The sequence below is a fragment of the Thalassophryne amazonica genome, chromosome 3 (assembly GCF_902500255.1).
Source record: "Thalassophryne amazonica chromosome 3, fThaAma1.1, whole genome shotgun sequence".
Lineage (NCBI taxonomy): Eukaryota > Metazoa > Chordata > Actinopteri > Batrachoidiformes > Batrachoididae > Thalassophryne > Thalassophryne amazonica.
This window is the reverse complement of record NC_047105.1, coordinates 73767151-73778572: the sequence shown is the minus strand read 5'-3', so window position 1 is coordinate 73778572 and position 11422 is coordinate 73767151. Positions and strand designations below refer to the sequence as shown.

The 11422-nt window shown below is 41.4% G+C and overlaps 1 protein-coding gene across 4 annotated transcripts in view; it reads right to left on the bottom strand.

Moving 5' to 3' along the window:
* Window positions 1–393: 393 nt before the first annotated feature.
* Window positions 394–11422, bottom strand: part of esyt1b (extended synaptotagmin-like protein 1b) — a 55977-nt gene continuing 44948 nt past the window's right edge. For all 4 annotated transcript variants that reach the window (XM_034166736.1, XM_034166735.1, XM_034166733.1 and 1 more), the window contains exons 43-53: window positions 8058–8106; window positions 7878–7967; window positions 7589–7684; window positions 7419–7490; window positions 7238–7324; window positions 6971–7117; window positions 4693–4835; window positions 3746–3877; window positions 3552–3654; window positions 3287–3336; window positions 394–1197 (exon numbers count right to left, since the gene is read on the bottom strand). In XM_034166736.1, the coding sequence (XP_034022627.1) occupies window positions 1170–1197; window positions 3287–3336; window positions 3552–3654; window positions 3746–3877; window positions 4693–4835; window positions 6971–7117; window positions 7238–7324; window positions 7419–7490; window positions 7589–7684; window positions 7878–7967; window positions 8058–8106 (997 nt within the window). In that variant the 3' untranslated portion in view covers window positions 394–1169. The remainder of the gene's footprint in view (window positions 1198–3286; window positions 3337–3551; window positions 3655–3745; window positions 3878–4692; window positions 4836–6970; window positions 7118–7237; window positions 7325–7418; window positions 7491–7588; window positions 7685–7877; window positions 7968–8057; window positions 8107–11422) is intronic.

Here is an 11422-nt window from a genome sequence, read left to right as displayed (position 1 = left end):
ATTAGATTAGTCATAGTATGAATGTGAGAGAATTCAAGTCCTCCACTAGTGTCACTTTTAGGTCCCCATGATTTTTGTAAATCTCGCTCCTCTGGGAAGATGTCTGCTTTAATTTCAGTGGACCCACCTGAGCTTTCAGTCCAAAAGGGTGAAGATTGATCCAGGTCATCTAGTGTATGCTGCGTTGAGGTGATCACACTAATTCCACAGTATTTTTATTTGGGGGTGGGGGTATTTTTGCCATTCTAATCAACACTACATACAAAAATTTGACTTTTGCTCACTAAGCCTTCAAGCCTGTTTTAATATGAAAATAGTGATGAGTCTGAACTTTGACCCTCAAACCTTTGCTCCATCTTAAATATGAGTTCAGGGAAACAAACACTGAGATGTGATGAATATTTTTATTGTCATTTTGTTGGCAATCCTTCAATAACAGCATCTGATCTGATCCATAATCTTTGCAAATATGCACAGAATCAAGTATATGATGCATTTGACACACAGGTGCAACGAATTCATGATTTAAAAAAGAAATCACACAAAAATACCTCAAAAACAGAAAACACTGTGTGTGGGAGCAGCCACGGTAAAACGTTGACACTGTTCTTATCTGTGTGCATGGGATTCCTGTAAAGCGTGATTGTAAAGCACTGAATCGCTGCAGTCAATTTAAATATAAAATAATACAATGTTGTCCTTTCGTTCCAACAATTCAAAACACTGAAATAGTAGCATTCATGGACGATACATCAAAGTAACTTACGTTCTAAAAATGTTGCTGCCCTTCAAACATGATACTGCTGTACTTTTTTTTTTTCAATATGGCCACAAAAAGAGCAAAATAAGCAACAAAAACTAACTTCTGGGCCTGTACACCTTCACACTGTTCACTTACTCCAGCTTTTTCTTCACATCATTATCTCAAATAAAACACACCTTTCTGTCACGCAGAACTTAATGTAACTGTTTACCCACTCAGCTAGTTCAGCCTGGTTAGATTACTGATTTATGTGACTGTGCACCACAGTCATTTAGGTCTGTTAACACACTGAGAGCGAGGCAGGTACAGCGAAAGTGCAGGAAGTGAAGGCATCGTGTGAGACGCAGTAGTGGTGTAGCGTGAAGCAGATTAAAAACGCCATCAGTGACACAAGCAGTCGCAGCCGCTACTCATCTTCATCTTTTAGATTGAACCTGGAACAAACACAGGGACATTCCTTTAATGCAAACAGTCAGCATCAGCAGGGATTTAGTGCTGATCAGTTGATGATAATCACACAAGAAAAATTTTAATGTTTACAGTGAAAAATTACACCAAACTCAAAACATCAGTACACCAAAAGGGGCATGCAGAGTGCATGTGCCTCACTTGTTTGACCCCGATTGTAGCTAATTAATTCTGAGTGATTCAGTGAAAACATAGTACAGTGGATTGTTCTGTAATTTATGTTTGTAGCATGGTCCAAGCAGAGGGTCACCCCTTTGAGTCTGGTCTGCTTGAGGATTCTTCCTCAGAGGGAGTTTTTCCTTACCACTGTTGCTCTGGGGGTTGGTAAGGTTAGACCTTACCTGTGTGAAGCGCTTTGAGGCAACTCTGTTGTGATTTGGCGCTATATAAATGAAAATAAATTGAAATGAAATTGAAATTACAGGTAAACCCTGTCAACTCGTATTCCGGCTTTACTCGCGGTTGATTTGTGGACCCCAACAATTTAGACTACTATATAAAAGTCAGTTTTGATTTGACCATTTTTGGGAGGGGCAGGCACAAATATAAATTCGTGCCCACCACATGCGCAAGGGGCGGGTGCATGTCTCGAGCGTGAAGTGCGGGTGCGTGTATAAATTCCAGCCGAAACTGAACCAGCGATAAGGATCTAAAGGCAATGGTCACATCCAAAAACTTTGAATTGTTCAGAATCATCCTCACTGATGAAGCCCTCATCGCTGAAGTGCAGCAGCCCAAGGAGGAATAAAATCCCGAACCCACTCCAGATGAAGAAATCATCACCATCCACTAAGGAATCACGCTTGAAATGGTCAAAACTAATGCAATATGGCATGGTGAGCTGATTACAAGTTTTTTTGATCAACCTCATTAAGGGCTAAATTGTGCAGGTGTCAGCCAAATTCCAGGTTTATACACACAAACATCTAACACCGCTCGCTTGGCACTTAGAAAATGTGTGGCCATACGCACTATTAGCATGAAAACAGTCAGCAGACAATCACTTTTGAGCTGGCTGTGAAATCTGTCTAAGTGCCCCCACGAGTGTGGCATGGCAGAGTGTTGGCTGCGACGGGCTGCAGCAAGTGAGTGCATGGTGCGCACACTGACAGCCTGCCCCAGGTGAAATGGACAGTCAGGTCGTAAGACGCAGTGAGCGATCTGAATGTCACGTCACCCATGTGAGCTCTGTTACACATGATACTGTGTCTGTCCTGCAGAGTGCCATCAGCAGGACACGTGTGTTGGGCCGGACACGCACGTGGGGCTGGCTGAACATGCCAGGCCAGTGGATGTGAATGTGATAAGAGCAGACTGCTCCATTCATATCATTTCATGACTGTACGTCTGTGACCATGGGTCATCTACAGAGGAACAGGCGGTTCATACTTATATTGTTCCCTTGATAAGAAGGATTCAATAAAATGCTGTGTTATTTTTATGGTGTGTGGTTTTATTTTTTTTTAAATACATCTATCTCCTTGTTGGTTTCAGCCATTTTTCTGCACCTCTTATAGGACAGTGATAGTAGTGCAATGGTAAAGTTTCTGGCTGGCAATCAGAGCTTTTGTAAATTGCAGGTTTGAATCCCATGGGTGGCATGTAATTTTTTTTTTTCTTTTCACAGCAGCTGTGTGATGTGGTTACACATACTCCAGCTGCTCGCAAGTGTTCCCGCTGTGATGGTTTCATGCTTGTGCACGAAACCGTTGCAGTGGGATCATTCACACCTGCCCGACCACGTGTCCCTCCCGACGTCGGCTCGATGTTCTCGTAGTTTACTCATACGAACTGTTTCGCCGTGATTCGCCCTGATTTGTATTTATTCGTACTATGTGTGAAGGGGCCCTAACACGCGGTTTCAGATAACTCGCAGTCTGACTGTGTGGACCCCAGCTTGTGCGTGTTAACATGGTTCACTTTCTTCTGTGAATCGTTTGATTCATGACAACTGGGACACAGTATTTTTAGTGATTGACATCAAAATATTGTGGATGCTGTATCACTTCAACAAGCACAGGGGAGAGAAGGTTTCATCAGCTATTTTAAACTCACCATTCTGTGACCCCAGAGACCAGGTCAATCTGAGCCAACTCGATCTGCACCTAAAGGACGAAAATATCATGTTAATGTTTCTATTTTTATAATTAGTCAGCATTTTTGGTGGTTTGTTCCACCATCAAGGGACCACAAATGAGAATCATCTGGATTGCTTTGTGTGTAAGGATAACAGTGCCCAGACGCCACTTCCTGAAAGGACGTAGCGATCGAGGAGTAGCATAAGCCTTTATGAGCAAACTGAACATTGCCTCAGTCTGACCTGTCCGATGATATCACGGCTCCTGAACAACGCCGAGCTGTTCTTCACCGATACACTAAGGCGCCTGAATCTCGTCTCCTCCATGGAAAGATCATATTCAAACCTTAAAGAAATAGCCTGATGTAGTTATATCTGATCTTGAGAGACGCGAGACGCTCTCATAGATGCTGTGAGCCTGACAGACGACTGATTACCTCTCATTGTATTCTGGGTTGAGGTCTCGTTTTTTCACAGCCGTCTTCCCCTTGCTTGCCTTGTTTTTGTCTGGTAGCAGCATGAGGGAAACATAACTGTCAACTCCATCCTTACTTTGAGAAGGCAGACCCCTGCACACAGAAAACCAAAGCATATCTCAGACCATTCATTCAACTATTTTGTGTACCCGCTTACTCTAATCAAGGGACACAGGGAGGGTTCGCTGCTATCCCTATACTATGCTCGGGGGAGAGGTGGGGTACACACTGGATAGGAGGCCAGTTTATTGTAGGGCCACATATAGCCTAAAAAACCTCATTCATACTCTCACCTACGGTAAATTTAAGCTTTGAAATTCAGCTAACTTGCATGTCTTTGGAAGCAGGAGCACCCGGAGGGGGCCCACACAAACACAGGGAGAACATGCAAACTCCACACAGAAAGGACCGGGGGAAGTGATCCCACAAGCTTCTTGCTGTGAGGCAACAATGCTAACCACGCAGCCACGATGCTGCCCTATCTCAGATCATTTGACATATAAATGTTTAAGATCTAACACAATTACAGTGTGATAGTGTCTTGTTTTTGACTACTGTACTGTAAGATTGGTCAGATAACAGGCTGCATGTTACAGACCTGCATGTTTTTTTAAAGGAGTGGAATAGAGACACACAAAAACACATATAAACTCTAAAACACAAACACAATGAAAATAATAACTGCAAATATTAAGAAAATATTCTTATTGAGGTTACCATGACACAAACATCAAAATATAAGATAATTAAATTCCAATTTTATTTTTTTGCTGTATCTGATGTAAATGAACACCATTTCTACACTAGCAATCATGTCTTAATTAAATGTTGGCCCTCCAGTCACCGCCGTTTGTTGTTTTAATATTAGCTTGAACAAACTATTTTAGCATACTGTTTTTGGAGCCTACCTGCAGGCATGAACAATGACGATGAACCTCCTCTCTTGTGAGTCATAAGACAGAGATAACTTCACCTGGCCTGTGCCACAGCCAGCCACAGCACAGGGGAGAGTCCCTGCACTTATCATGTCCACCAGTTTGGAATCCAGAATCTGATGAAAACACACAGATCAGTAACAACAGGCCTTTCTCATCGGCTAAAGGTACATCCATTTTAACAGAAAACAAGCTGTATGTTTTCCTGTATAACAAGAACAACTAATAAAAGCCCATTTTGAAAGTGTACTTTATTAACAACAAAGACACAGCTCTAAGAAGTGCGGAATGAATTTTCACAAAGATTTATTTAGTCATTTTTATGTTTATGTTATTTGTTAATTACACCATCTTGGTATGACACGCGTATCTCCACGTCCAAGTCATCACACCACAGTGACGAGCAACAGGAGGAGTGGATGTGAGCCGACACAAAGTTTTCCTCCCCGCAAATCTTTACTCAGAGACTTGGCTTTAAAGTTGAAATTAGAAATTTAGGTTGAGGTTCTGGTCAGGTTTAGTTGTTGAGCTGTGAGGGTTGGAGACACGGCTAAAGCAGAAAGTGTTTATGTGCCGTTGCACCCATAGACTGGACAGAGCCTGCATGATGGCACCCATTGGTTTTCTACAGAGACCCGGAAAAGCTGAAATGATCACCTATTCTGGGTGTTACCATGTTGACAGCCCCACCCACACTGATTCACGATGACCTTATTAATGCATAAAGGGGCGGAGAGTGGGTGGTTCCATGTGTGACGGAAAAAATCTGAACACTCCGCCTTCATAGTTTTGGGCACTGTGCGATGGTTCTCATAACGGTTTACTTTGGCGTGGACAGTAAAACTTATCTGCTGCATATTTCCACAGTAATTGCGTATTAAGGCTGGGCATACACTGTACGATATTTTCAATCGTACTTGGCTCCAGCTCAAACTGTGCGACAAAACCGCAGGGGTTAAAAGTTCAGAGCGCACGATTCATGTTCTCACACTGTACGGCCCGATGCTCTGATGCGATCTGACTGCTCACATTGTACGTTCAAAAACCACACGTCGGAAGCTTTTTTTTCTTTAAAAAAAATTTATTTCATGCCTATCAGCGCGCACAGTGAGTGAAATCAGGTGGGGGGAGACTGAACATATATGCGCGCGCACACACAGCAGACAGCAACATGATCCATGAGAGGACGGTAAAAAAAGAAAAACATTCATAACAGGTGTTGGTACTTACACTGTTGTATAAATGAACTACATTTCATACGGAGTCATACAGCTGTGCAAGGTGTAGCAACTCCCTCATCTGTCGTAAATCCTGTTGTTGTTTGTTGTGTGTGCGCCCGTTTGTGTGTTTGTTGTGCACACACAGCACTCTCACTCATGAGAGAACTGTTTGCTCTCTCCGGTGTTTGCTCATGGACAGTGTGCGAGGTAATCAGCGCGTAGACGCTTGTAGCGCTGCTTCAGCAGCGTGGAACCCTCACGAGCCACGACAGCCAACCAAAATATCAAACAGGTTTGATTTTCATCCAACCATACGATTCCTGATCGGGAGGTGGTCGTGAGATGTTAAACGCAGCTCGTTACTCCATGTAGACTGCATGATGCAGGACGCACGATTAAGCTGAAACTCGGCGTGATCCAAAAAATTCTCGCACGAGTGAAAAATCGGCTGAAAAAGGGCCAAAACTCGCACAGTGTAAGCCTGCCTTAAGAGGACCTACCGACAGCTGCTAAAAGTGCTGACACCATGAGCATACAACATTAAATAAGACAAGAGTTTCACTCTGCATGAATATTGCAACAGGGATGTCTTAGATGACTCATTAGGATGTTTCACCACACAACAAGCCAGATTATTCCAGGTGTTTGTAATAAAATACTCCAAACACACGGAGAGGGATGGGCTCCTTTCAGTTGGAGACTACGAAAGGAGTCGATGGACACAGTCGCTGTCACTCAAAGCAACCACGCCCACAATTATACAGAATTTTATTAATTAACATGTCTTAAACTAAGCAGTTAGAACCAAATTCCACCCCGCACAGTTGTCATGGAGGAGGAAACTATCTATAGAGGCCAAAACAGTTTTTTTTTTTTTTTTTTTAAACCAGTTTATTTCTGCTCTAAAGTTGGACGTTTTAAAATGGCCTCCTATGGGAAAATGCTCTGTTTTGGAGCCAGCCTCAAGGGGCCAGTCAAGGAACTGCACTTCCTGGTTGGGGTCAAAATACGAGCTTGCCATTTGGCTGCACCTTGAGTTCAGCTCTCAGGAGGATCTGACTCTCAGGTAAGGCTCCATCCAGATGGAACCACTGGTCCAGGAACAGCTGCGGTTCTGCCAACAACTCTCTCATTGCAACCACCAGCGATCCCATTGGCTGCTCCCAGCCGCTGAAGAGCTGGAATATGTGTGTGAGAAAAAAAATTCAAACATTATCACCATGAACCACAGCTTTAAAACAGACTGTGTCATAAGAAGAAGAAGAACGTTGCAGATTGTTAAAATAAAAAGTCCTCACCTTCAAGACAAGCATCTGATGCTTCGGATCACGGACCAGGAAGTGGAAAGACTCGTTCCACTGGGGACTTGTACTGCGGTCACATACCTCGAGGTAGAAGGTAAAAGGATAGGATGAAATTACGAGAATAAGAATTTGTCATCACTGTTAAGAATGAAGCATGGCGCTGCAAAAGTCTCACTTTGGTTCTGTAGGATGTTTCACCCAGAACAAGCTCAGCTCCAGCTTTGGGTTCTTTTCCACTCTTCTTCATCTACACAGATATTCAAACTGTGTTATTTGAGCCGTTGTGTGGGAATACTTGTTCTTTTAATAACTGTGGATTATGTCAATAAACTGCAGATGACTCACGGGTAATGCATTTGCGCTGTCTACATGGACGAAAAGCAGAGCGGCAGCTGGCAGCACTTTGTTCCGGTAAGCTTGAAGGGACTGAAGCTGCAGTACCTGGCACACCAAGCACAGTCAGTCAGGTCTCACAGGAATGTGTTGAAATGTGAATCACATTCCAACAGTGTTGAAATGTGGCAACACAGCATTATCGGTGGTGTTCCTTTGAATGCCTCATTCCAAGTTTGACTGTTTCAACAGTACGAGCCTAAAGCTAGTACGTGATAAAGTAACATGCTTAAGGCCTGACCTGGTCAAGTCTGGCTGCGTGTGAGACTGTAGGAACCCATTCCAGTATGACATGAACCTGTCCAGACTTCACATCCTTCAGGGTGTACCACTGCAACAGAGTTAAAGAACTGCATTCATACAAAAATCTGACGCCACACAGAGTTAGAAAACAACTTCAGATTCTGAATTTTGGACTAACCTGATCTGTGTACTGTGACCTAATGATGTCATTTAGATTAACACTGAATCTGCAAAGACAAAAGCAACAAGGTTTCATGTCATGAGCTCAAAAAAAAAAAATGCACTGCCCAACTCAAAATAATTAAGGAAACAATTTGCATGGATTTTAAAAAAAGTCATTCCTCAGACATGACTCAGTACACATCGTCATAATAACTTAACTTTGGAAAACATTCAGCTACGTAGTTTAGTATACTTGATCTGCTTTGTCCTCTACAAGGGTAAATAAGTTGACCCAACTTAATGAAACAATTTTGTTATTAGGTAGCCAAATTCTTTTATTTAAGTTATTCTAACTTCTTTATTTTCATCTAGTCTACTCAGAAATGTCCGACAAAACTGTTCTCTTCAATTTATTTTGATTATTTCACTTCAGTCAGAATAAAATACGTTACAATTCCGGTTTTACAATCAAACTGTTATTACTAACCTCATGAAGCATTTTTTTTAGTGTGTGTAGAATTTAACATGATGAGAACAGAATTACAGTTCATTTAAATTAACAGCTACTATGACCAAAGATAAGATGGATTAAAATTAACTCAATTAAACCACTTGGATTTTCATATATATATATATATATATATATATATATATATATATATATATATATATATATATATATATAGCTCACCTTGTCCTCTGGTCTTCTGTGACACCAATCAACAGTATGTGACAGCTGCAATGAATTCTCCCATTTATTTTGGGTTATTTGATTCAATAAAGTTAATTTTATTACGGGGTATGTATTCAATTCAATACTTTATTGTCATTGCCATAATAACAACAGTTATAAATGACACGAAATTTCGATGGAGCCTCAAACAACGGCATAGTAGCTTATTCATGACATAATAACTTATTCATGGGTATGAATATGTTTGTAAACCTTCATTATTAAGTAAGGCACAGAGTGACAGTTCAGCATCTCAGTGCACAGTAGAACAGAGTAAAGTGCGTATATGTAACGGGGGGGTCCCAGTAAACAGGGATGTTGGGGAGTGTCGAGTGGCTGCTGCAGCAATGCAAAGACCAATTCACAGTTATTGTAATGGTGGGATGTGACGTGTAGTGATGGCGGGCGATGACAGAGAAGGAAGGGGAGGGAGAGACTGCAGGTTTAGCAGCCTCACGGCCTGGGAATACAGACTGCGGGCCATTCTAGAGGTTCTAGTACGTGTGGACCTGTATCTTCTCCCTGAAGGTAACAGGTGGAATAGGTCATGTGCAGGATGGTAACTGTCCCGAAGGATGTTGTACACTCGTCTAAGGCAGCAGCTGGTGTAGAGTGTCCTGATCTCCGGGAGGGTAGTCCCGATGATCTTCCCCGCTGTCCTCACCACTCGCTGGAGAGCCTGCTGGTCAGCCTTAGTGCAGCTGGAGAACCACACTAAGAATCCGTAGGTTAGCACACTGCTGATAGCACAGTTGTAGAAGTTAGTCATTAGCTGCTGAGGAATTTTGGCACATTTCAGTTTCCTCAGAAAGAAGAGGCGTTGTTGGGCCTTTCCTACAACTGCAGCTGTGTTACTGTCCCAGGACAGATCCTCTGTCACCATCACGCCTAGGAATTTGAATTTGGAGACCCTTTCCACAGTTTCACCGCTGATGGAGAATGAGTGCGGTGACCTTTTTTGCATGAGGGGGTTGACGGATTATCAGTGCCGATATTCTGCATTTTTGTGGATATTGGTATTGGTTATTTATACTGGTCGATATGCTGATATTTTTGCAGCATGTAGCGACTCAGTAGTTGCTAAGTTCAGCCTTCATGCACTGTGCACTGCAGCTGTGAGTGAAGCTGGAGTACACAGCTGAAAGGAGCATTTGTCTCCGTCTAAGTAAAAACAAACAAAAAAAACCCCCATCAAAATCGTTCATTAAATAATCCACAGTTACTCCTGTGTTCATAGCTGTGAATACATACAGAAATTAATGGTTAATTTTACAGATTAAAGGCTCTGTGTTTCCTCAACAGGAGAAAAGGCTAAACAGCAGACATGGTGTTTGAATCAAGGAGAGGAGTTGGGGAGGGGTAAGAGCAGAGAGGACTGGAGGGGAAATAAAATAAAAGGGAAGAGAGAAGAGGAGGTTTCACTCATTCACATGAAAACAAAAGTTTATAGTTTTCATGGAACATTTATAAACTGTACAAGCTGTTTACTGTTTATAAGCAATCACAAGGCCATTGTAAACAGCAAACATTAGCGCAAAACGCTCATTAAAGCAGCGACGCAACTTAACAATCATAAACGATCATCTTTTGTGCACAGCCTCACAGAGAAACAGGAAAATATTAAAAACTATGATCCATCCAGATTTGATCCTTTCAATATCAGGTTTATAATGAAATTAGTCCAGGTTCAGCTCTTGTTCAAATAAGACAATGGTTATATTGTTGGAAAAAAATGCAATCCCACTCAAAAATATATAGAAAAAAACCTGCCAAGATGACAGTGTTAAACTATCTGATGGAGCTCTCTGCCTCACTGGATAAAAGCTACAGAGTGTAACACATAGTAGCTTTAATCCGGTGAGGCAGAGTGCACCATCAGACAATTTAACACTGTGAAACAGTTTTGAAGAACGGAGCAAATGCTTTGTCCATCAAATATTAATGTGTTTTTAAACTTTTAACTATTATTTATGACCTATGCGTAACATAAAATGACATGAAATAACACAACTATGAAATTTGCATCATTTAAGTTTAATTGCCTCAAGTTGTGGCTCTTACAGTAGATTACAAATCTTTATAAATCTTACTTTAATTTATTGTGCATCACATAGAACAACTGATGTCTGAGAAGTACACAGTAAAATCATCAGTGTAAAACTAACACTGACAGTGTTAAATTAACAATACCACTGTCAGTGCCACTGTGGTCAGAGTGGGACCATATGTTTAATTTCAGTGTTAATTTAACACTGGTTATTTTACTGTGTACCCATCATATAAAGTAAACAGACCCTTACTTCAGGCACTGATCCAATTCAATCCAATCCACCTTTATTTGTACAGCACATTTTAAAAACAACAAGGTTACCAAAGTGCTGCACAACAGATAAAATATATATATAAAAAATAAAGTTAAAATACAACAGATTAAAGACATATAAAAACAAAAGGAAGACATCCGATAAGATAAAACACTAAAAGATGAAAACACAACAAAAACAGACAGAAGACCACACAACTCTCATGCAGTATTAAAATCCATGGAGTAAAAATAAGTTTTTAAATGAGATTTAAAAGTATCCAGGGTGGGGGCCATTTTGATATGCGTGGGCAGCTCATTCCATAACTTAGGAGCCACCACTGAA